The 26,374-nt window shown below is 51.2% G+C and overlaps 1 protein-coding gene across 1 annotated transcript; it reads right to left on the bottom strand.

The window, feature by feature from the left end:
- Positions 1–2,396: 2,396 nt before the first annotated feature.
- Positions 2,397–25,005, bottom strand: Ehd1 (EH domain containing 1). The gene is made up of 5 exons (XM_034506959.2): positions 23,528–25,005; positions 19,504–19,601; positions 6,815–7,227; positions 3,617–3,781; positions 2,397–3,223 (listed from the first exon to the last, which is right to left on the bottom strand). The coding sequence occupies exons 1-5, from the start codon at positions 23,929–23,931 to the stop codon at positions 2,699–2,701; spliced, it is 1,605 nt and encodes a 534-aa protein (XP_034362850.1). The 5' UTR covers positions 23,932–25,005; the 3' UTR covers positions 2,397–2,698.
- Between the last annotated feature and the right edge of the window lie 1,369 nt (positions 25,006–26,374).

Below are 26,374 nucleotides of genomic sequence, written 5' to 3'. Positions count from 1 at the left end.
TGAGTCCCAACGGTGGAAGGTGGAGTAAACGTGGCTCCTAACATTCCAGGGAGCTCCCTGGGCCTGTTTTCTTTGGTGCTAGCAGCTTGAGCAAGCACAAGGCATCTCTGCGGGACCCCTGCAAGCTGACAGGTAGTCCCAAGCGTCTAAAACGTCAGGTGGCATGACAGCTTTGAATCATTGCAGGGGCATTTTAAACCTAAGAGTGGCAGTTGAGGGTGAAGTGAGCTGGACAATTCAGAAATCATCATTGCTTTAAAGAGTTTCCAAGAGAATCTCCTCAAGAATAGGACTAGAGTTGGTAGACTTGAGTTTGATCTCCTTGGCTATCACTGCTGAATGTGTTACCCTCTCCTGGGCCCTTAATCTGTGATGTAAAACACAGAATTTCATGCTGAAGCTCAGGCAAGCCTAGCAGAAGACCACACTCGGTGTCAAGATTATGGTGCTTGAACTATCAGGCCTGCCTTAGCCAAAGCACCTAGACCCTGGAGGCAGCTCTGGATCTAAGATAAGCACCTGTTTATCTGGGCTTCAGTCCCAACCTTGCCTGGAGCTGGTCTCTCCCCAGACTTACTTCCCATCTGCACCCTTCCAGGGATGTCACTCCCAATTTGTCATCCTTTCCTCTCTTGTCATAAACAGGTCCCCTATCTGACACATCAGCTGGCTCTAACCAACCCCACCCAGAACTGTGGATTTTGTCAGTCTCTGCCTTCTTCAGAGCTGGCTCTGCTGGCTCCAAACCTGCCTTGGGGCAAGTGGGGAGTCAAGTGGCTCCAGAGCCCTGGAACCTTTGTTTACAGGATCCCACAGCCCACTCTGAGCACACTAGGGATGGGAGGCCATCCTGTCTGTGACTGCAGCAGTCTTGAGGGAGGCCACAATGTGCAGATGGTGGAAGTGGGCCCAGCATAATTGTGTTATCAATCTCTACTTGTGTTTGGATTGTTTGGAGACAGACTTTCATGTGGCCCAAGCTGATTGACTGGTCCTCCCTCCACATCCCAAGTGCTGAACTAAGTTCAGTTTCCAGATAGTGTTGCCAACAATGCACAGGAGATGGGTGGTCATGGACAACTTGGGAAACCCCTCGGGAATCCCAGGGGGTGCTTCCCTGGCCAGGAAAAGACAAGGGAGCACGAGAAGCTTTGGCACAATTAAACTTTCTTTAATGCAAGAAACAAAGTCTTCACTCAGCTGCTCTCTCTACAGGTGAGGACAGAGCTCACTAGACTTTAAACAGTGATCCTGTGAGGAAGACATTTCACTCACCCTTAGCCAAGGAGTGGAGGGCTGAGGCAGGGAGGCAACAGGCCAGGCTGGAACTCACCGTCAGCAGGGCCCAGACCAGTGCTGGGGGATAGCAGGCAGCTCCCTGAGGCCACCTGCGGTGCCAGATGAGCAGGCTGCACTGCCTTACCCACCTCAATATAAAGCCCACCCTGACAGCCAACCACTGGCCACAAGGTGTGTCCAGGTCCCCAAGTGACAGTGGGGTGACTAAAGCAGTCATCTGCTAGCTCTGGCTTCTTACTGCTCAGTCTGGGGCTCTCAGGACACCCAGACCTCCTTGGCTCAGCAGAGGAGGAGAGGAAGGAAATGACAGGGTGAGGGAAGGGGTTGGGTTTTCCCCTGTCCTGCCGCATGGATACTACACCCAGGCCAGAGCCACAGGCTTCCTCTTACTAGTCCCAGACCACCCCTAGGTCACAGGGCCTACTGCCTGCCCAAAGGCAGAGAGGGGCTTCAGGAAGCTGCCATAGAGGTTGACCTTAAGGGGGCACATTTCAAACCCCTCTGAGCAGAAGCTGGGATGACCTCCCCTCAGCCAGAAAGCAAACTCAAGCCCAAGGATGTCTGCTCTATGCTGGCTCTGGGGTGGAATTGCTCCAAGGCTGGAGTATAGGAAAGGGGAGTCAAAAATCACAGCTTTGAACAAGTGATGTAAGTTACTCAAAGTCTTGGTCAAGTATAAAGTGTCACTTTACAGAACACTAACTAGCTTATGCATTTTCCTAGAAGACACTGTCTCGAAACTCCTCCAGCCTACACAACATCAACAGTGGTTGGGTCTTCTACCTGTGGCTGCTGTGCTGGCTGGGGTGCCAGGGGTTGTGGACAAAGTGAAGGTGTGCACCCCACACCACAGCAGAGGACTGGAGCAGCTTATCCAAGCACAGAACACAGCTAGTGGGAAACACCCCCCATGAGGAAGCCCCGGTCTGGAAAAAACCGAAGGAACTGGAGCCTCCTGTTTATACAGCCTGGGGCAGCGGGCACGGGGTGCCAGGGTGGGTTGGAGAGGTGGTTCCCAGAGTCACTGTCGCTGCCTGGCTGGGATAGAGGAGAGGCTGAGTGTGGGGCTGTCAGACAGAAGAGGCAAGAAAGAAGGCTGCCTCTAATGTTATATATTAAAAATATCATGGTTCTTGTGCACAAAAATCCCACTGTTCACATCCAAGCATCACCCAGGCCTCCCCACTGAACCCCGGAACTGCTTTAAAAGAAAGATGGTGGTTTTCCTATTCGAGAGCTGAGGAAACACCGTGCAGTCTTTATGGACCTTGAAAAATGGTGACCCTCCCCTCCCCCAATCTCTGCCCCTCCAGGCCCCAGCCCACCCCGGCAGACAAGCAGCTGGTGGGTGGAAAGTGGAAGCAGCCCTGGGGGTTGTGGGGCATCTCAGGCATGGAAGTCACTCGTGCCTCCGTTTGGAGGGTGGGATGAGATGCGGAGGAAGGTCAGCGGGCAGCTCGTGGCCCTCTAGTTTGACCTTGATAAGGTGGTTGGCCAGGGCAAACTCCTCATCATCCAGCAGGCCATCCTTGTCCACATCTGCCAGCTTCCAGATCTTCCCCAGCACTGTGTTGGGCAGCTTGGACTTCACCATCTCCTTCTTGGCATTAGCGCCTGTGATCTTGCCATTGACAGGAGACAGTGTGTAGAAGATCTCATCATAGGTGGGCTTGTCCTTGCCAACTACCCACTCAACATCATCAATGCCCTCGCCAGCCCCCTCGCCGTAGCCATGCCCAAAGGGCCCATTCATAGTGCCATCAAAAGCACCACCCTTCACAGCCTGTGAGGGCATCAGGGACTCCTCCTGGCGCACCATCACCATCAGCCGAGCTATATCGTTGGCCAGCATATCATCCACTGTGTCCAGCAGCTTGGGCTTCAAGGCCTGGAACTTGCTGAAGTCCTGGGTCTGCAGGAGTTCCTATGGGTGTAGGAGAAGGAAAGAGAGGCCTAGATGAGGCAGTCTTCCAGACCGAGCTAGACTATCCAAGTCGGGGGAGTGGGGCTTCCACTTACCAGTTCAGGCAACTGAGCTAGTGCTACAGGCCTGAGCTCCTCACTCTGCATGAGGTCACAGCAGCACCATCCTTGCTGGGCTGCTGGGAAGATTCATGGACAGCCATGCCCCACCCCAAAGCTGACTCACCACATTCCCCTTTTTTGTGTCAGTGTCTCGACCTAGGTCAACTCTAACTCGGGTAGGGAACTGGTGACTAACCCAGCTGCTTCCTTTTGTAGAGGCCCTGCCCTATAGAGCTGGGATTCCCTCCAGAACCAGTGCCCAGCACTGGGCAGGCTGGCCTAGTGACTGTACCTGCATCTTACGCAGGCTTGGGAAGTCGCCGGAGGAGATCTGGTGCTCCCGCTCGATCTTCTGGTAGATCTCTCCCAGGTTGTTCACCAGCTCTTTCTTCTTGCTCTCCTTCCCAAAGACATTGGGCATCTCCTTCTTGAGGGAGCTGATTATGTAGGCATGGACCTGAGGGAGGAAGCAGTGGGCATCAGGGACTTGTTTGGCATACTGCCCTCAGGGTCTTCGAGGCCTCAAGTTCAGTGCTTGGGCAGAGGGAGGCAGAAAGGTCAAAGTCAAGGTGGAAGTTTACATCATCATTACAGAAACTCAATGGCCTAAGAGTAACACAGGATTCTATTGAGGGTGTGACAGCTCACTGCCATGGGGATGGAGGAGAGGAAAGGGTGCCTCTAACACAGGACAGATGATGGATATTCTTTCTTGTTTTTGTTTTTCAAGACAAGAGTTTCTCTGTGTAGTCCTGACTGTCCTAGAACTCACTCTATAGACCAGGCTGGCCTCTTGACTCTACCTTTCAAGTACTGGGATTAAAGATGTGTTCAACCACTGGCCTGAAAAAAACTATCCATCCACCCATCCACCCATCCATTTTTTTCTGTGCATTGCTGTTTCGACTGCATGCATGCCTGTGTGAGGGTTCTAGATCCCCTGGAGCAAAAGTCACAGACAGTTGTGGATGTTGGGACTTGAACCTGCGTGCTGCTAACTGCTGAGCCATGATCTCCAACCCATTCTTGTACAAGTCATAGTGACATTCTAGAGACAACAAACTATAGTCTTTCCTAAGAAGGATGGTTAGACACTCTCTTCTCATGCATCCACATTTATTGTGGCCAGAGGAAGGCTGGAGGCAAAGACTTGCCAAGGGACTATCGTGGGGACTGCACAAAGTAGACTACAACTCAGTTCTGCCTATTTCTCTGCCTGTGTTCTCCCAGAGTTGCCCTTCTCCCAATAGTATAAGCAACACACTGCAGAGCCATAGAAAGCTGTGAATGAGCCTCTGTCTGACATATATCTGTCTGTACAGTACACAGGAAGTATTCATCCCAAGTAGAATCCCACTTGAGTGATATGCCATGTGCCATCAAAACAGGCCAGGACAACTCAAGACTGGAAAATTCCTTGAAAGCTTTCCCTAGATCCCCTCAACACATCCACTGCTCCCTGCTCAGCCCAGGGGCATGCAGCCCTTCTCAATCCTGGGGCTGGCACCTAGGTTCTTCCAAAAAAGCTATGGTAGGCAGGTCACACAAACCCAGTCACACCTCTACCCCAGTCACACCTCTACCCCAGTCACTCTCCCTGCAGGAAAAGCAAGCTGAGGGCTAAGAGCAGTGTGGGGCAGAGCTGGAGAGCACAGAGTTCCAGGGCGAGGTCTGTGGCCCAGAGAGGACCCTGGACCAGTTTCATGGGTATTCTTCTGAGTTCCTTTCTCAGAACTGCTCAGCTCACGAGGTGGCCATACCTGTCTGGACATTTGGAGATACTGAAAACCCCAGCCCTAGACCCTGTAAAGAAGATGGGAAATGCCATAAACTGTCACCTGGCCAGCCAGGGTATTTGAGAGTGACAATGGCTGACACTTGGCAATAGTAAAGGACAAAGCATCAGCCTTGGTTCCCTGACCAAGGCACTCCCAAATATTCCATGACTGGCTTTGAGCAGAGGTGGGGGTCTTGGATCTGGTGTACAGACAGCAGCCTCAGCACTGCAAACAGCTGGGGCAGGGATGGCTGGGAAGCACCTTCTCTGGTCTTGAGGGGATTGTGTCAATGGCCAGACACTTGGTGCCTATCTCTTCTCCTTCTATGTGACCCAGTCAGTTATAAACACCCCACACTTTGAGATGTTTTCCTGGAGACAGGGTAGCTCACAGGACAGGTCTTTTGAGCTAAAAGCCAACCCCTTTCAAGAGAGGGGTCAGGCAAGAGCCTACTTTTGTGCTTTGAAAGAGTGTCTTGCTATATTGTTCAGGCTAGTCTCAAACTGTTCAAGGGATCCTCCTGCCTCAGCCTTGAGAGTAGTCTGTTGATGGTTCATCATGGCATCTGATTAGAGGCCATCTAGTTTTTGAAAAAAACTGAACTATGTCCAGGCACCTGAAGGGTCAATGGGAACCCTGCTAACTGGACTGGCTCACTACCCTAGCGTCCACTCCACATCAGACCTTCATGTTCAAAGGGTTCACTCGAGCCATTTCTGGAAGTCCCCCAGTGACTATCTGGGCACCCACGCAGCCTCCTGTCCTGGGCCCACGGTGGACTGGGCCTCATTTCCCAGCTCTGGACAGTCCAAGCTCTCATTCAGGCTTAGCTGCTACTAAGGTTCCAGGGCTTCAAGCACCTCAGAGGCTGGTGAGCCTGGGTACAGCCTGCACATTCACAAATGGGAATAGGCGTTTATACAACGGATGCGGACAGCAGCCTCCAGGGATCTGGACTGTAGCATCTAGCACTTTCTCGGCCACAGATTGACATCATCTTTTCTCTAGCTACTTCCTGTAGAGGCTTATACAGCAGGCCCCCTGGAGGCCTCCCAAATCCCATCCCACCAGGATGGCTGCCCAGACCTCCACTCAGGCAGAACCTTGTGCCTACTGACCAACACCACATAACCAGTGCTTCTACTGTGTGTGTGCATTGTTCCTCCATGAAGGCTTTAATGGGGGCTGTGTCACTCCCTACCCCAGTAAGTCCATACTGTTCCGTGCCAAGCTGAGAACACTAGTCTGCAACACACCCCAAGTGTTTGTTGAAGCCAAGCAGGCCAGCACACTCCACCTCGCGTGGCCTCCTTTCTTCTGTAGTAACTTCTTGTTTGGTATTTCTAAGGCGTATGCGTGTTCTTTGCATTCTCTGATCTAGGTGGGGCATAAGCCTCAGAAAGAGCAGGCTGAGATAACCCAGGTAAAGGACCCTAGTAAGTCACAGGCTGCACAGTGGGTGCACAGGACACACAGGTTAAAATGATACTTGTTTGGTAAACTGGGCCCCAAATGCCAGTCCCAGAGCCCACGGCCCTACCTTGGCCAGCCTGGCCCGCTTGCCCCAGAGCCCACGGCCCTACCTTGGCCAGCCTGGCCCGCTTGCCCCAGAGCCCACGGCCCTACCTTGGCCAGCCTGGCCCGCTTGCCCCAGAGCCCATGGCCCTACCTTGGCCAGCCTGGCCCGCTTGCCCCAGAGCCCATGGCCCTACCTTGGCCAGCCTGGCCCGCTTGATGAGGTCGTTGAGCTTCCTGAGGGCAGCATTTCTCGGCAGAGACTGGATGTCTTTGAAGAGATCCTGCTCCTCTGCCTCGAAGAGCTTCCTGTTGTCAGGGATGAGCAGTGGGTGTGACCAGAAGGAGCCGATGTAGACGCGGACTACTTCCGGGGTGTTGATAATCTTCCCCAGTGACCACATGAGGGCCCCGTACACTCGCATCAGCTGCTGCGTCTCAATTTGGTCAGCTTTGTTCAGCACCACACGGATCTTATCCTCATGGTTCTTGAGGGCCTTGATGACTTCTGAGAACTCATCTGAGATGTCCAGCTTGTGAGCGTCAAACAGTAGGATGATGCGGTCCACACGCTCTGCGAACCACTCGAGGACAGCCGCAAAGTCATAGCCTGCGGGAGGAGTAGGAGAGGCCTGACCGCTGCTCCAAGGCCCAGGCTGCTCCTGTGCTTCTGAGCACCAGTGTGGCTAGAAGTTCTAGACTGGAGGTTATTTTGTAATTTTCTAAAGTGCTCTGATCTGAACACTACTGTAGCCCAAAGGCAAACTCACTGGTCCTTCTTGCCTCAAGGGGCATTTTTACCCATGTGACATGCACAGATGCTCAGCCAAAGCAAGCCACTAAGCTTATACTTAACAGCTCAGCAGTGACACAAGCACAGAGAACCTTGTGAGCTCTGTGCCTTGAACAGCAGTGACAATAAGCAGCAGCACCATACCTGCAGCTGCCATCCATCCAATGTCTAAACACCAGATCCTTGTATAAGCCTCGCTCATTTTCTACAATAGGGGCTGGCAAGCTCAGGACCAAAACTGGCCTATCATTTGCTTGTATGAATAAAGTTTTATTGAAACAAAGGCACTCATTTACATGGCTAAGCCAACTTTTGTCTGTAATAGCTGAGTTCGATTGTTGCAGCAGAAATCAAAAGTTCTACATAGCTGACAATACTAATTCAAGAAAAAGGTTTGCTGACCTTTGTTCTCCAACAAGCCCTCAAAAGTACCACAGACCACTTCCCTTTTTTGTAGGTCTTAAATGCTTCTCTAAAGCCAAGTTGCTGACTCTAGCCCTAAACCTTATTCTATGGTGTTTCCCATCTCAATTAAAGTGACCTTTGTCATCTATGCCAGAGTTATCTATGACAGAGTCATAACTGAATTTCCCCATTAATAATAGTACTATTACCCAGGCATGGTGGTTGGTACATATTGGAAATCTAAATGACATGCAACTGTTTCAAACAAAACACCCCTTGTCCCCCAACCTCTCCCCAAAAGTATGATTTAGGGCCAGCAAGATGGGTCAGTGTGTAAAAGCACTTGCTGTGCGGGCTGAAGACATGGCCGGGAACCACAGGAAGGAAGAGGAGCAAGCACGGAAGCTGTCCTCTTGGCCTCCACAACTGCACTGTGGCTCCACACACAAATAAATAGAATTTAAAGAAGTGTGAGCCTTGTAGTTTTCTTCATGAGGCTGGGGATGGGAGGTACTGGAGGGACTCACAACCTGGGATTCAACAAGAAGCTGCACGGCTACATGGCAGAGCTGGTCACTTTCCACATAAACGTAGCTCAGGGACTTCTGGACCGAGCACTGCTTTAACTTGCACCCTGTCTGAAAACTGTGCTTCCCCCATGCTCTCCCACTGCTCCCAAATGAGAGAACCCCTGTCTGCCCATCAAGAGCACCAGCAGAGCTGGGAAGACTGAAAACAGTGGTGCAGAGCCTCAGCGCAGCCTGGGCTCTCCAGTGGAATCTGGATACTCTCCTTCAAAGGATTTAGTTCCCTGTCACTCACCCAATGTGCACAGGTTCTGGGTCACCCCAAATGTAGGCCAGCCCTGAGAACCACTTAGTACTTCCCAGAAAGTTGCCAAGACCCCAAAAGATGAGCCAGGGAAGCAACTCAGAGAGAAGACAGTCAGGGACAGGCTGGTCCAGCCAGGCTCTCGCCTCACAGACTACTCTAGCACTGTCTGGGAAAACTACCCACCAAGCCCAACCTCAGGAGGACTGGCATGCAATCTTTAGATGTAGAAGACAGAAAGACTGTAGGGGGAAGTCCCAAGGGAAGGACAGTGTGTCCACGACTACACATGCTGGCACATGATTCCCCACCAGCCCATCCATCAGGGCCTGCTGACACTGCATTGTACAGCTAGGGAGGCAGCACTCACTGCTCGCCCATCCTGTGTATAAAGCTGGGGTGGTGGTACTTCAGAGGTGCTAGGCTAGACAGGCCAAGCAGAAACAAAGCTCTGTGTTCAATTCCAGGCAATACCAGAAAACAAGTAAGAAAAACAAAGCCATCCCAATGAGATGGCCCAGCAGATACGATATGAGTGCTTTCCATAAGAGCCTGGCAGTGAGCATGATCTTTGGGACCCATGTGAAGGTGGAAAGAGAGAGCCACTCTCTACCAGGTTGTCTTCTACCAGGTTGACCTCTACATTCCTGGCACACAGGAACTTGGGGCACATTGGTCAGCCAACAGGAGCTACCTCGAAGGCGGAGGTACACTGAGCTGCAGTCTGGGTAGAGAAGGGCCTCTCTTGTGTGTGGCTGGTTGAGTGTCAGAGCTTCAGGTTTCAGTGCACAGTTCCAGTGAGGGCCAGGTCACACTGCATTTCAGCAGCACAGCCAGCCAGTTCCAAAGTACAAGGCCCTCCTTGCTCCCTGCAGCTGGCTCTGAGAGCAGGGAGTGGACACCCGAGGAGTGAGCTGTCAGCAGAAAACCAAAAGGGAAGGTCTAGAGCAGCGGAATAGTGGGGAAGCAGAGGCTAGGAGAGGTAGCTGTTGCCCAGGGCTCTGAGGCCTTGTGCGTGAGTTCTAGGAACATGCAGTGCTGCAGAAGTGCTGACTCGGGAACTATGATGCTCCTGCTCAACAGAGAGAGGCCTCTGCTCCTTTCCAGTCAGCCCATTTGGCCTCATCCAAAGCTGAAGCTACTTCACACAGCTGGGGCAGCAGCGCAGCCAAATCCCAGTTCCTGGGAACAGGGGAACCCGGGGCCAAGCACCTTGGTCCTACTGGCCTTGGCAGCCAGGCCTGCAGCAGGGAAGCTGAGGTCACCTTCCCAAGCCCTACCCACTATGGTCCCAATCTTTTTCCCTCTAATGGGGGAAGGGAACTCTGAAATGAGAGAAAAAACGGAGAAGGCCCTTTCCCTGCTCCTCTCCCACAAGCCTAGTTCTTAGGCAGCACCTCAAGTTAGTTTGGTTTTGTTTTTCCTTTTTCTGGGGGACAGGGTCTCACCGTAACCCTGGCTGTCCTGGAACTCACTATGAGACCAGGCTAGCATCAAATTCAGAGATTCACCTGCCTCTGCCTCTCAAATACAGGAATTAAAAGCATGAGCCACCATGTCCAGCTCTTGTAAGTCTCTTCTTTTTTCTCAGGTGAAGGGACTTTCCTGGTTAATTATTTTTGGAGTTTAAGACAAGCTATTACTCCATATACCAAGCAGGCCTCAGACGATGGCAATTCTTTTGCCTCTGTCTCCTGAGGGGCTGAGATTACAGACAAGACCTACCATGCTTGATTTTCTTAGGTCACCTTCCAAGCCCGGCTCACTATGGCCCCAATCCTTTTCCCTCTGTGGGAAACACACTTTTGGTGGAAGAGAGACCCTCTGGGTGACCAAACACATCACTGATTACCTGACAGATTGCAGCCATGTTGACACAGGCATGTGACTCTATAACTGCAGGCCACCCGTAGGCCCACCTAGCACTCTTTTTTGTTTGTTTGTTTGTTTTGTTTTTTATTTATTTTTTTTCCATCTAGCACTCTTGAACCTACTGTCCCTCATTCTCCTCAGAGATGTCTTATGTGGCTTTAAAGAGAAGACACTGGTTTCCAGGAGCCCTGGACACCAGAGAGTGGCAGTGAATGTGAAGCTTAGGAGAGTCATGCAATGCCAAAAGCAGTCTCACAGAACACTCTCAGGCAGGGAGTTCAAGCAGGTGACAGGACTGGCAAAGCAATGGGCCTCAGACTTTTGATACACCAGGTAGGGTGTCAGTCCCATCCACACAACAGTATAAAGGGAGCTGTGTGCCCACTAAGAAGGAAAGAGCATCTAACAGGGGCACACTGCACCACTGTCTGGCTAGAGAGAACAACACCAATTTCCACCAAGGATACAGAGCACACGGCTGGAGAGGATGGGCGAGACAGAGAAAGCAACCTGCAGGGAGAGGGGCTTCAGTGGCAACCAGAGACATCTCAGATAAGGAATGGAGTAGCCATGTGAGTAAGTGAGAGAAACCAGCCTGAGGACAAGCCCCAGCAACCACAGATCCACCTATGAGGAAGCTGGGGTCACATGCAGAGAGGACAGGGAAGCCAGTGCCAGGGTGGGAAGCAAGGTGTCAGTGTTTACCGAAAAGTTTTGGGACAGTGGAACTTTCTAAGACTGTGTGCTGGCTCACAGCAGTACAGAGGTACTAAACCCCACTGCTCCCTAAGACTGTGGAAGACAGTACCGCTTATATACTAGGTACATTTCTCCACAGTTAGAAAATAAAGGAAATTCAGGTGTGATAATTTCTAATCCCAGCACTTGGAAGGTGGAGGCAGAAGAATCAGGCATTCAAGATCATCCTTGGGTAAATACGTAGTTAGGACCAGCCCAGGCTATATGATAATTTGTTTGTTTTTTAAGACAGGGTCTCACTATGTAGGTGTCCTGAAATTCACTTATGTAGACCAGGCTGACCTCGAACATAGAGCTCCTCCAGCCTGTCTCCTGAGTGCTGGGATTAAAGGCCTGTGGACTCACACAGGGCTGACATTCTGTCTTTAAAAACAAAAATGCAAACATAAGACAGGCATGGTGGTGCACACCCTACAGTTCTACCACTCAACCCACAGCAAGTTGATGCCATCTAGTCATAAAAAATTAAAAACCGTGCAGGGCAGTGGTGGCGCACGCCTTTAATCCCAGCACTTGGCAGGCAGAGGCAGGCGGATTTCTGAGTTTGAGGCCAGCCTGGTCTACAGAGTCAGTTCCAGGACAGCCAAGGCTATACAGAGAAACCCTGTCTTGAAAAACAAACAAACAAAAAACAAAAATTAAAAACCAGAGCTGGAGAGATGGCTCAGCAGTTGAAAGGTCTGGCTGCTCTCCCGAAAGATCTAGGTTCAATCCCTAGCACCCACATGGCAGTTCCTAACTCCAGTTCCAACAGATCCAACACCTTCTTCTGGCCTCCAAGGGCACCATGCATGTTACACAAACATGCATACAGGCAACACATACATAAAATAATTTAAAAAATTAGAATGCATGGGAGCAGTAGTAGAGAGGAGTGGCAGGGTAGACCTGAATGGAGCCTCAAAGAAGTGTGGCTGCTGAGGGGGCTGACAGGAACTGAGGGCGGCACAGGAGCTGTTCCTAGCAAGCCTCCCACAGGCCCACTACTGTGGGAAGGGAGCCCTAGTTGAACCAGGTGCTGCTGGCCCGTCCACAAGTTAGTTGTCAGGAAGCTGACAAGAGGGGTCAGAGGTGGAGCCTGGGCTGTGGTGAAGCACCCCACCCTACAGCAGCACTCTTCCAAATGAACACAGGTAGTCCCATCAGCCAGGGAAAGTTGCTTCATACATTCCAAAATTTTCTAGAACATAAAACAATGGAGTGTTTGTTTCCCATACACTCTTGTTTCCTGTCATTCAAACTGCACGGGTCTCATTATTTCTCACCAAAGAGCTACATCACAGTTTCCAATGGCACTGGCCCTGGAGACAGGAGCCCAGACTTGGGACAAGTCACAGAGAGGACTCCTCCTGATCACTTAAGGATCACTCCAAATACCACAGAGGCTGTCGAGGGGCCTCCACCCCTAGCCATTTGCCCTAGGGGAACAAAAGCCAGGTCCACTGGCAAATCTGGTGCATAGATGTTCCTGATAGCTTGATCCAAGATTGCTTTGGACCGACTGACCACAGACAGCGCAGATCTCCTTCTAGAGTGACAGCACAGTGATACAGAGGGGAAGCCACCCCTCTCCAGAGACAACAGCCTAAGGACTGTGATGTGGCCCAGCAGTCAGAGCTTCTCTGAAGAATATGAAGCTCTAGGATTGATTCCATCCCCAGAAACAATCATTTCTGAAAGGGACAAACCCCTGACCTTCTTAAACATATGGATGAATCGCAAAAGGGTCAGGTTCCATCAAAGAAAATGAACAGTTCCAAAGGGTCTATATTGTCTGACTGCATTTAAGAGACATTTTGAAAAAGGCAAGCTTAATCTTCAAAGACAAATGAGAGAGGGACTACACAGGGGACTTTTCCAGTTCAAGGCATGTCTCTATCCTAGTAGCAGCAGGGGGATTTGGCTGTTGCAAAACAGGATCAACATGTAGCCTGGCCCTAAACAGGTATAATATAGCATATACCTATAACATGACAGAATAAGTGACAGAACAGGGTTGGGAGGAAGGACAGACACACTCCAATCGGGCCCACATTTCAACCTTCAGCTCCCTACACTCAGCAGGCAACCGGGCCACTCCAGCAGGTCACTTACCCTCTCTGAATCCCCAGACCCTTCTCTATGACACAGAGAGAGAGCAAGGTTCCCACCACAAGGCTGCTGGAGGATTGGGTGCAGTGCATGCCTGGCAGACAACCAGCACTTTGTAAATGTTTGTTCCTATTTGTTTGAGGCATTTGTACTGGGCCCAAGAAGCTCATATCTGATGGAAGTGTAGGCAAGGGCAGGTTCTAGGGTGTGAAGAATGCTGCGTACCCCAAATATAAATCCAACATTTGCAGGCACTGAGGCCAGCTGCTCCCTAGTCCACTGCCGACTAGCAGCCTGCGGAACAGGTGCCAAGGCCAGCACAGCCTGGTACGACGCCTCCACAGGCAGAGTCGGGCGCACCCACAGCAGCAAGCGAGGCCAAAGCAGCAAGCTTGCCTAGAGAGGGGGAGATGGAGGGATGGGGGTTGAAGGCTTTGGGCCTAGTCAGCCCTCAGGGGACTGAGGAGTCTGAGCAGAAGGCCAGCTGAGGCAGTACTGCCTAAGGTTCCTCTGAGACATTACTAAGAAAACAGTGAAGCCTGGGAAACCCTGGAGTTTTTAGTCTCATCATTATTAACTGGCAGATATTTGTTTTGCATACTTAATTGTATGCAATTAGGTAAGAGCCCAGCATACAGAAGTCCCTATCACAATTATTAACAATTCTAAGAGATCATGTGTTCTGGTCACTTGGCTCCTACAGAACTGACTTGAAAGCTAAACCTGTGTTGTCCTATGTGGTAGACACTGTGAAACCAGGATATAGTGCTGAATCTGGCTCAGGAATGATCCCTGAGAGCATTCTCTGTCTACTAAGCATTCTGAGACTGGGCTGGAGCACGTCTGTGGCAAGCATCTCAGGGGACGGTCAATAAGGCAGAAAAGCTACCCACGGTGTAGCCCTACTTCTGATCCAGGGCTCCAGAAGGCATGAATGGAAATCTGGGCCACAAGTCCCATCCAACCTCTGGGAACAGAAGAGCTTAGGTGGAGTCTGGGAACCATGACACTGAGTAGGAAGGTGAGTGAAACCCCAGGGAGCTAGCGGGACTGGCCCCAAGCTCTGAGAGCTTTCCATGGAGAGCCTGGGTTGGTTTCTGGCTAGAGGTAGGGTACTTATCAAAGCCTTACTCCTTTTCTGGACTATGGTCAGCCCATGGTGGCCTATGTTTCCAAGAAGCCCAGCTTAGCAACAGCCTCACTAGGGTCTGACCCCAGTCCAGAGTCCATACTGACAGGTTCTCTGGGCTACACTGCAGTGTGCAGAGAGCCCCCTCCAGATTTGAGTCCCCCAGGCTTATCTCTTCAGATAGAGCTCACCATCAGAAAAACACTGGCTTCCTCTTATACAGGGCTACAGAAAAAACAGTGGGGTACACACACAGGGCAATGTTAGCAAGAAGGCAGGCACCAGGCCAGACAGGATGCTACTTGTTAACCCAAGCTGAAGCCACACTCCCTTTGCTGATATAATTTTCTTGGGGTCAAGCAAGGCACAAAAGTTACACCTCCAGCCCCAGTCATATAGTGACAATGGTGACAAGGACTCTAGCATGCTCACTGCCACTGCCCACAGAGGACTCACACAAGAAGACCCCTAGGCATAGTGTGACTATGTAGTGGTAATGACTCTGGAAGTCAAGGGCAGCAGCTTCACACAGCTTCACCTGGATGCCCTTTGAATTCTTTTATCAGTCACACGGGTGGCACTCAGGAATAAATGGTGCTCCCAAAGGCAACCGTTCCCTGCTGACAAGAGAGAATGTTATCTCTCAAGCAGTAGCAGATTAGCAGGTCAGGCAAGCCCAGCCTGGGACCCCAAAGGGACACAATTCTCAGGAGTCCCTAGCAGAGCCAGGGCAGCTTGACCACTGTGGTCTATTCCAGTCCCACTTATCTCTAGATTGAATTTCCTGCACATGATGGGCCACGGGGCAGGATTAAAAGTCAGGAGGGGAATGGGAAAGCAACAGTGTGGGAATAAACCCAGAGAACTGGCAATGCTCAAGTACAGGCGACCTCTGCAGGGATGCTGTTTCCCCAAGATCAGGTACAGACTACAGCCAGGCTGTCATCTGTGCAGAGCCCTGCTCCTCAGGACCTACCTTCCCGAGAGGAAACACCTGCTTTCCACTCATACACTCCCACTCTGGTTCTCTGTGTGCACAAGGAAGGACTAGTAGGTAGGGTCTGAGAGGGGTTCGCCCTCATCCACAAGCTTGCAAACTACCCTGGAGCTCACACAGCACTTCTAAGCAGGGCCACATGACCATCTTACTCACCACCATAGAATGTTCACCCCCAGTTCCTAACTGGGTAACATTTAAATTGGGACTACAGGACTATGGAGGAAAATGGTTTAGAAAAACTGGTTGATCTTGGTATTTCACTGCAAAACCCACGTTCAATCAGAGGGAGCCTTCTGCAAATATAGAAAAACCTGGTTGCAGGGACCCCTTTGCCACCTGAAAAGCACAGCAAGTCACAGACCTAGTGTGTCATGTCACCTGCAGGCTCCTTGAACATGTCCCCTCTAAGCATGCTGGTATCCTCTTTAGCCCCAGTTAAAATGCTGCGGGGACGATGGGACTCAATGGTAAGAGCACTGGTGTAGCATGTTGGAGCTCTGGGTTCCATCACCAGTCCAAAAAAAGAAAGAAAATCACATTCATAAAGCGTCACTTCGGTGGCTTTCCCACAGACAGCAAGAAAGTTTAGATTCTGCCATGTCTCTCCTAACAGGCAAGCAATGTGAAAGGACACACCCCTGTGTACCCAGTGGCCCGCTGGGGATCCCAGGGCATTAAGTCCAAGCTGCTCTTGCCTGGGAGCACTGAGAGCAGAATAGATGAACCATGCTCTGTAACCCGCTGCATAATGGCTGCTCCTTTTCAGGAGTATACAAGGGCTACAACAACCTTAAGCCCTCCCTACCCCATCCCTTCCTCCAAGCCTGAAGGCAGCACAAACAGCAGAGCTCGGGCAAGATAAGCCGTTGAGAGTGAGCTATTGTCGCTTATCTGAGGCTGTGTTCTCACCACACAGCTACCCTGCTGGAGTCTGGTTCAGCCAAAAGATAAGTCTGTGGACCTCAAACAATTAGCAGCGCACCTCTGCCCAGTGCAGGCTGGAGGCATCTCCTGCAGTTCTCTTAGTTAAGAGAAATTTACTTGGATAGTCCAGCTCTCCTCTGGCTTTGGTGACTTTGAGTCCTTTTATAAGCCTACAAGGACAATAAGAACCCCAAATCTTCCCCCTCCAACATCCTAACTTCAGCCCTGAAGGTCCCTGAGCAATGGCATTCCAGGAAAAAACAAAAACAAAAACAAAACAAAACAGTGTAATGCATGCCAGGCATGGTGGCACACAGCTTCAATCCCAGCACCTGGGAGAGACAGTTTGATGACAGACAGAACGACTGTAACCCTGTCTCAGGGGGAAAACAAACAAACAAATAAAAAGAAAAAAAAAAGTGCAATGCTTACCAAGCTTTTTTTTTTTCTTTTGGCTTTGGTGATGAAAACTGAACCTGTGGCCTCATACATTCTGGTCAAAGGCTCTACCACCGAGCTATTATTTTCAGTCTTCCTTCCTTGTCTGTGTATGTACACATAATGAGTCTGTACATGGGGCTGGGAGTTAATATCAGGTGTCTCTAGACTAGCTGGCCAGTGAGCCCCAGGAATCCTCCCTGTTGTCCAGTACTGGGATTAGAGGCATGTACAACCATAGCCAGCTTCACAGGCTCAAGCATGTGTGGCAGGCACTTTACCAACTGAACCATCTCCCCAGCCATCTTCTTACTTTTATGTGGGAACAAGAGCTCACTGATGTGCCGTGAACTCACTCTGTAGCCCAGGCAGGCCTTAAGCCTGTGATGTTTCTCATCCTCCTGAGTAGCTGGGGTTACAGGCTTGTGCCACTTGCTCAGTATGCAGTCTCTTAAAAACAGATTAGAAGAGCCAGAAGAAGAAATGTGGCCCCTGCTTTTTTGCAAAGGATCCCAAAATCTATACCCCTAAACTTCCAAAAAGAGTCACTCATGAAGAGAGGTGAGCCTGAAAGCTTAACCAGTGGCAGGCATTTGGGAGGGATGGTGAGACAGATGGGGAACAGGAGACCCTGTCTCAAAAGTCAAAGCTGATGTAGCAGCTTCTAACCTGATTAGAGACAGCCAGCTTACTGCACTGTAGTCTGATGATGCAACCCCATGCTGGCTGGGGCCCCCACAACTGTAGAAAAGGAGAGAGCCCACGCCTAGCACCACCATAGCAGAGACACATGCTTGGTGGCAGGCTTCTGGCTTTAACATCCCCCACCACAGGGCAAGGGCCAAAGGAAAGGGTAAGTTAATGAAAAACAAACTATAACCACTGGTGTTTGTAGAGTTTGAGAATAGACAGAATCCTCCTGCCTCAACCTCATGAATGTAGAGATTAGAGCTGCTATACCAAGCTCTTGTATTTTTTCCTTTTCTTTCTTTCAGACTTCTAAACTACACCTACAAATGTGCAAGTGAGCACCACAGCATGCAGATGTCGTCAGAGGATAGTGGGGATTAGTTCATGTCGGTCATGATATGGAGGTTCAAGGATTTCCCCTCCGCCCCCCCCCCCCAGCAGTACTGGGAATTGAACCCAGAGCCCTGTGTACTAGGTCAGTGCTCTCCCCATGAGCTACGTCTCCAATAAGGCTATTTCATTTGCTCCTTTGCAGTGGCTAACTTTACAAGCGCCACATCTCAATCTTCTAGAAGGCATTCCAACCTAACGGCTGGTGCCCATCCCTCTACTAAAGGGACAGGGATGAAACAAAGACAGGCTCCTCCTGAACCAGGACCTCAAACAATGTGACAAAGACATGGGAGGGGCCCCTGATGCTCACTGCAAGAAAACATCCTGGGGGGGGGGGGGGTGGATTTTTTTTTTTTTTTTTTTTTTTTTTTTTTTGGTTTTTCGAGACAGGGTTTCTCTGTGTAGCCCTGGCTGTCCTGGAACTCACTCTGTAGACCAGACTGGCCTCGAACTCAGAAATCTGCCTGCCTCTGCCTCCCAAGTGCTGGGATTAAAGGCATGTGCCACCACTGCCTGGCTCCAGCCCCTCTTTGATGGAACTACAGGCATGTACTACCACATTAGTCCATGCTGTCCTGGAGACACAGGCTTCTGCAGGCCAGGTGAGTGACTGATACACCCCAGGCCTCCCAGCCTCTTTTAAGTACCTTTGAAAGGTGTTATCTTTATGTTTATGGAAATAAAGTTCTATCTCACTTAAAAAAAAAAAAAAAAAGGTATGTGGTGCCTCATACCTTTAGTCCCAGCACTCGGGAGGCAGAAGCAGGCAGATGATCTCTGTGAGTTTGAGGCCAGCCTGATCTACAAGGTGAGTTTCAGGGCTACAGAAAAATCCTATCATGAATCCCCCACCCTCAAAGAAGAATGGATCTGGGGAAAAGGGGACATGGGGAGGGGACTTCAAGGAGAGGAGGGAGGGGGAACTGCGGTTGGAAAGTAATATGTGAAAGAACAACAACAACAACAAAAAAAAAGACAGAAGAGTTGAAACAACTGAACTGGCCAAGGCACTGGAGCCTGGCAGAAAAACCCCCTGCACTAGGAGACAGCTCCTGGGAGGCTGCTGACTAGCAAGGGCTAAGCAAATGTAAGCAAATTTCCACCAGCACCCGGGCAGGTTGTATGCACATCATGACAAGGTTCTCCTTTTGCCTGGCTGGTGAACACACTGGCTGAACTTACTAGGAACTTACTTACATGGCATTGGAAGTCAAACTGTCCCTATGCAAACAGAGACAAGGAGTCCAGGAGACAATGCTGACTGGGGCACTTAGGCACCAGTATCAGGCAATTTCCTGCTACTCTGCTTCACTGCCGGAGATCTAAGCCTCGTGGGTTCAAAAGTATCTGGCCATCCAGCATGAATAGACTATGATCTTAGCTGGGCTATCCTGGTCACCTGAGCATAGCTAGGCAGCTGTGGCCCCTCAGGTCACTACTGTGTAGATGAGGTGTGAGGTAAGAAGTCTGTCACCTGAACACACTACATTGTTTTAAAGCCTAGGGCTGGAAGAAGCCTGAAGGGCAGCATTGGGCGGGGCTCTCCAGCAGAGCCGGTTACCTCTGCTGATGCGCTGCTTCTCTCCAGACAGGATCCCAGGGGTGTCGATGATGCTGATGCTGTCCAGTACTGGGTTGGGCAGCTGTGCACACATGAACCTGCAGGACAGCAATGCCAGAGGTATATCAGGGTGGGATGGACACTAATCCAGGTATCAAGGGGAAGCTTTCTTTTCCCCCTCTCCTCCCTTTGGACAAGTGAACTGAGACCACTATCAGAAGTGTCCAGCTTTAGAGCCACAGTCCTTCCCTCCCTGTCACTCTCCTCCCCAGAGCTCAAGAGCTCAGCTCCCAGATGCTGAGTTGTTAGTGAAAGCTCTGTGAGCTCAGACTGGGCTTCAGCTCTAAAGGAAGACAGTCCCCTGACACCAACAACTTGCAATTCCAAGTTAAAATTTTTACCCAGGTACGGTGGTGCACACCTACTGTTCAAGCACTTAGGAAGCAGAGGCAAGAGGATTAATGCTAGTCAAGTTCCAAGCCAGCATGGTCTACACAGGAAGACCATGTTCAGAAGGAAACCTAAACCAAAACAAATCAAAAGAACTGGGACCAGGAGATGCTCAGTGGGCAGAACACTGCCACCCACCGAGCCCAACGGCCTCAGTTCAACCCCTAGGCTGCTCCACACCATCCACGGACTGTAAGTGCTGTAGCAACTATGCTAGCATGGAATAAATGTTAAAAATAGTAACAAAGCTGGGCATGATGGTGCACACCTTTAATCCCAGCACAAGGGAGGCAGAAGCAAGCAATCCCTTTTTTTCCCTTTCTTTCTTTTGGTTTTTCAAGACAGGATTTCTCTGAGTAGCCCTGGCTGTCCTGGAACTCACTCAGTAGCTCTTTAAACCAGGCTGGCCTAGAACTCAGAAATCCGCCTGCCTCTGCCTCCCAAGTACTGAGATTAAAGGCGTACCACCCCGAGAAGTTTGAGGCCAGCCTGGTCTACATAGTGAGTTCCAGGACAGCCAGGGTTATGTAGAAAGAACCTCAGAAAATGAAACAAAACAAGTAACAACAACAACAACAAAGAAACCCCAACCATCTGGCTAAACTCCCTCACACTAAAAGAGTGGTCTCTTTCTGTGTCTGTGTAGGGTGCACATGGAGACTAGAGAAGAACCTCACGTGTCTTTTTCTACCTCACTAAGACAGAACTTCCTACAGATTCAACTAGGCTGAGTGGTTAGTGGCCCCAGGATGTTCCCTGGTCTCTTCTACTTACTACCCTACTCCAACAATCTTGCAAAACAATCCCAGTGTTTACAAGGTTTACAAGGGTGCTGGAACTCTGAACTCAGGTCTTCACATTACCACTGAGCCATGCCCAGAGTCCCTGCTGTTGGGGCCAGCTGCTTGAAGCTGCAATGGGCCACCAGTAGACAGCAGTGTGGAAGGAGTACAGACATACCATTTCAAAGTCAAAACCAGCCTAGAAACAGGAAGCCACAATAGAGGGCTATTGGTGAGCCCCGGGCGAGGGCTTAGTTGCATGCCTGAGTTCCACGTAGAGCTAAGCGTTTACCAGAGCAGCTCAGAGCAGCTATCAGCTGTTGTAAAGGGTGGGGTTCTTTTAAAAACCTCTCTGAGCAAAGAAAATGCAGAACTGTGGTCTGCCAGATATAGGCTTAAAACCGGGCTTCTGACAGTAGGGAGCAAGTAAGTGTCTCCTGTGGCTCCACACCCCCAATTATGATAAGTCTCCCTGTAAGCTAGGAACAGAAAGCCCAAAGTAAAAGGCATGGTGTCCAAGAGTAGCAGATCCCAGAGCTGTAAGTCACTGCACGCCAGACCTCAATTCCCCTTGCCTGGGAAGAAATTCCTATACTCAGTGGAGAGAGAGAGACAGAAAAAAGGAGTGGAAGTGGAGCTGTCTGAGAAGTAACAGACATAAGGAGCATCTGCGCGTGCGTCCACGAGCACCTACTACTCCACAGGTAAGTGGACAGCAAGAAAGGCAGGAGACTATAAAGATGCCTCCTAGCAACAGGGATGGGACTCCAGTCCTTAGGACTGGTGGGTGGGTCCAGTTATGCAAGCAAGGGCGTTCACAAACCCCTTTTGAGACTGCTTTATGCCTGTCTCTGTCTGTTCCTCTCACTATCTCTGAGCAGCCATGGGGTGTTGGGGGGGAGCTAATAAATCAAGTCCATGACTCAGTGGGTTCCTTTAAGAGCACCAGGAAAAGCTGTATCAGCCAGAGAAAAGCCCCCTTTGTTGTGCCCTCCCTGGCCAGAGGCACATCCTGACCCAGCTCCGGTCTTGGACTTCACCAGCATTTAGAGACCCTCTGGAACTGGGGTGGTGGCAAGAAGGAAATGGAAGTACAGTTCTTGGATCCCTGGACCCCATGCCAGGGCTCCTGTGCTGCCCCTTTTGGGAGGACAGAGTAGAAGTGAGTGCGCAGAGCACAGCCTTAACCTTGACAATTTAGCAGGGCCTGGGGTTCGTGAGTCTCAGAGCTGGGGGCTACTGGGATGGGATGTGAGATCCTTCTAGCTCTTAAACTCTGCATTTCCACCGGTAGGAAACTGAGAAGGTGTCAAGTTCCTTGTCTCAAAAGAGGTCTGTCCTCACAAGGAGGTGAAGACATAAGAGGACAGCAGTAGTTAGAACAGCAAGTCTTCCTGTCCCTCCTGAAGCAGAGACCTAAAGCATGAATGAACTCCTTAGCTCAGCAGCCAAACTTCTCACAAGAACAACTGCAGTCTGAGCCAATGGCCTACCTACAGGGGCAGCAAAGCTTAAACATCCTTAGGCAAAGGCTCCAGGCTAAGGGGACTAGAGCATTGCACTCAACCCAGGCCACCCAGGCCAGTCAAGCAAACAACATAAAACAAGACAGGCTGAAATTACCTAGAAGGGACAAAAAGACATTAAAGATCAACTCCATGAAAGGAGGCAGGCCTAGCAGCAAGCTTGCTCTAGAACAAGCTGGCCTGCCCTGTATGGCTGGACAGTGTCTACAGAGGAATGTGCTCATACAGGGCGGAGACCTGGAAAGCAGGATCCAGATTCTTTCCAAGGCTGTTCCCCTGGGCTGAATGTAGAGTCAGGCATGTAGAGTCACTCCTTGAAAGAGGGAGCAGAGAGGGCAGGGTCTGAGAGTTCTGTCATACCTCCTGGGGGAGGAGTCTGGGATGCCCCAATGCCCTTAAAGAAGTGACCCTGGGTGTTAAAGCTCCTCAGGCAGGCCACTGTGATTCAGTCATAGCATCCCAAGGGGCTGAATCTAACTCACCTCACCCCTTTAACTGGTAAAGCTGAGACTCCAGGAGGCACATAAAAGTCTATCAAATCTACAGTAGAGTATGGGTCTGGTCATTTCAGGAGTCACAGTGTTACCTCCTGAAGTTTCTTGAGGCCAACACTGACTTAAGTTTTTGTTTTGTTTGAGACAGGGTCGTCTCATGTACTCCTAACTGGCTTGGAATTCACTTAAGTGCTGCTTTTAGGAGCAGAGCGGTCTTGAGACTCCTTCATCCCCAGCCTTCAAAGAGGGCTGTCCCCAAATCAGCAGACTAAAGCATATCCTCCTTGCCCTTCCTACACAAAACCACTGGTCCCTGGAGATGTGAAGCAGAGAGTGACAAACCGGCAAATGAAACATCTTAGTCTCGGGTTTTCCCATGACACTTAAAAAACAGACCCCAGTGGAGGAGGGAGGTTGATGAGGATGAGTTGAGCGCCTCCAGAACGAGGAACAAGAAAGGGAGGACAGCAATGTCTCATCTTCTCACAGCGGGCCCCCCCCCCCACTCTGTGGGAAGTAGGTCTGGGGTCTGCGGGAGGGTTTGAAAGTTAAATTGAAAATCTGGAAGGTTCTGGGAATGACAGAAGCCAGAAGAGTGGACGATGCCTATTCCCTCACTACTCTCGGGTAGTTAGTGGGACGCAGCAAGGCCAGTGTCCCTGGGAGTGGTCGCTTAGGGTCTGGCAGGGGCCCTCGGAGACAAAGGCCAGCTGGGGGCAATGGCTCCGGAGGCCTTTGGTGGTCCTCGCGCTGGGGGACAAGGGGTGGGTACCTGTTGAGGAAGGCGTTGCCGAAGGCGTTGAGCTTGCGGAAGGGGCGCCGCGGGTCCACGACGAGCGCGTTGCCGGGCACCACGCCCTCGGTGGGGCCATGCATAACCGCGATGAAGGAGTCGGTGGTGGGCTCCGGCCCGATGCGCATCCCCGGGAAGTCCTGCTCGATCAGGTGGCGAATGAAGGTGGTCTTGCCGGTGCTGTACTGGCCGACCAAGAGCACCATGGGCTTGTTGTCGAAGTCAGCGTCCTCCAGCGCGGGCGAGTGGAACTCGTGGAAGCGATAGTGCTCCTCCAGCGGCAGCAGCTTCTGTGCGTACAGCTGCCGCAGCCCCTCGGCCACCGTCTGGAAGAGCTCCGGCTCCTTCTTGCGGCGGGCATCCTTGCTCACCCAGCTGAACATGCTGCCGGAGACAGAGCTGGCTGCTACAGGACCGAGCGGCGGCTGAGTGGGACTGGGTCGCGCGGCCGAGGAGGGGCCCGCCGGCCGGCGGAGGGCAGAGGGGCAGGGGGCGGGGCGCAGCTCGCACCGCGCAGGCGCAGGCTCGAGGACCGGTGTACAGACACGAGAGCGCCCTCTACTGAGGGTCCCGCGAGCCTCGCCGAGCGGCCCCTTGATAAGCCGGTGCCCCGGGTTCCGGCACGCCGGCCGCCGCCTCGGGGCTGGCCCGAGAGGTAGTGGGAAAGGCCCCTCAGGCCCCGCCCCATTCGCGTGCCACGTCCTCCCCTGCTTCTCATTGGCTGATTTCAAATATCGCGAGCTCGTGGCTACGGTGCCCTGGCAACCGCACCTGTTTTGCTCGCCTCTGGAGGGATGGCTCGCGGAAGTGCTGCAGTTGCGGATGCCAGAGTCTGGTGTCAAGATGTACTTTTAAGCCTGAGCACTCTGTAGCATCTGTGGGCTTCTGGACATCCCAAGTACTTCAACTGCGCTCCCCAACTGCAGTGTCTCCACCGGCTATGAACTCCCAAAAGCATCGGGAGCCTCAGTCTTTGGTCTTTTAGCGACTCTGGAGTGGGACAGGACAGCGGGAATAGGGAAAGCCGAGGGAGTTCAGGACACCGGGAAGGAAGGAGAGGAGTGCTCTGGGACTCCACTCAGGCTGATGGGAGAGGGACACAGCAATAGACATAATAGACGCGACCTGGCCTGGAGGTCGCATCGAAGCGGTGTCAGCTGCAGAATGGAGTAAAGAAGTTGCAGCTTTCTGGTTAGATGAGTTTGGAGGAAGTGAAATCGGAAATTCCGTTTGTAAGGAAGAGGGGAAGTGTTAAGCAACAATGAAATGTTGTGGGAACTTGGGGGAAATTAAAAGCCCCAAAATTTCCGCTTTCCTGTCAGGGACACCACCAGTGCCATCTCTTGTTCCGTTTTGAGTCCCAACCTCCTTCCAGCTGGTAGCTGTTCCACGGGGTTCACGACCCCGCCATCATCCCTGGCCACACCTGAGTCCCCTTGGCTGTGTCTGCTGGTGGCAATTTTTAGTGGGTGATGTCAGAGATTTGGGGACTATGATTGTTAGGTAACTAGTATCAGGTCACCCAAGTGGGAGGAGGATCTAAGGGCCATTAGAGAAGTGTAAAAGGCACCCGAGGCGTTGGTTAGCACACAGTTGTGGTCTCAGCTGTTTGGAAAGTTTGGGGGATCACTTGAACCCACCAATATGAGGCCAGCCTGGGCAACAGACTCTGTCTTAAAAAAAAAAAAAAAAAAAAAGACAAAATACTTATCGATGAGGCTAAATTCGTAAGTTAATGGTAGAGCACTTGCCTAGCTTGCACAGCCAATAGGGCCGGTCCCAAGCACTACTAGAACCAACAAGAAGTCTTGGCAACTTGAAAGCTTTGGGTCCAACTTGATAGCTTTGAGAGGTTTGGAAGCCTGTGAGCTACACACCCGTGTGGGGGGAAGAGATTAAGCTGGGAGGAACAAACACTGGAATCTCATTGGAAGATAGAGCAATGTGTATATTGAGGGATCTCAGTCAGGTGGGAGCCAGAGATGGCAAGGTGGGGAGGTTTGGTCATGCACTTCAGTGATCATTGCCAGAGAGGAGCAAGTTCCAACCTGCTTGCAGGCTCTGGGTCATGACTTCTGAGTTGATCTGGAGTTTCTCCTTGTTTATGTGGTGGGGAGTGGTGTGAATGTGCCATGGGGGTGGTGTGAGTGTGCCATGGGGTGTGTGTCATGGGGGATGAGTGTGTCATGGAGTGAGTGTGCCATGGGGTGGTGTGAGCATGCCATGGGGGTGTGAGCGTGCTATGGGAGTGGTGTGAGTGTGCCTTGGGGGTGAGTATGCCATTGGGGGTGGTGTGGAGGCTGGTGTGAGTGTGCCATAGAGGTTAGGGTGAGTGTGCCATGGGGGTTGGGATAAATGTGTCATGGTACAAGTCAGAAGACAGCTTTCAAGAGTTCTCTGTTGAGGCTAGGCCCTGATTTTTCCTCCCTGCCCTATGCTCCCAGATATAAAACTCAAACTAAAAATATATTTACAAACATCTTGGCTGTATAGCCAGGGTCTTCTGTGTCTAGATCATAACTTAATATAACCCATTTATACCAGCCTGCATTCTGCCATGTGCTTGGCGACATGTGCTCAGGCACCACACTCCTTACATCTTCCTGGCAAGTCTCCCACTCCTCTCCCAAAATTCTTTCTCCTCATAATGTTCCACCTCTATTTCCTGCCTAAGCCACAGGCCATAGGCTTTTTGACAGGTGAGGCATGCATATAGTACATAGATGTTCCTCTATGATTCTCTCCTTCCACCATGTGGGCCCTGGGACGTGAGCTCAGGTCATCCCAGCCCTGACGTGTTTTGTCCCATTGAGCCTTCCTGACAGC

The sequence above is a fragment of the Arvicanthis niloticus genome, chromosome 1 (assembly GCF_011762505.2).
Source record: "Arvicanthis niloticus isolate mArvNil1 chromosome 1, mArvNil1.pat.X, whole genome shotgun sequence".
In the NCBI taxonomy this organism is placed as follows: domain Eukaryota; kingdom Metazoa; phylum Chordata; class Mammalia; order Rodentia; family Muridae; genus Arvicanthis; species Arvicanthis niloticus.
This window is presented reverse-complemented; position numbering and strand designations above follow the sequence as displayed.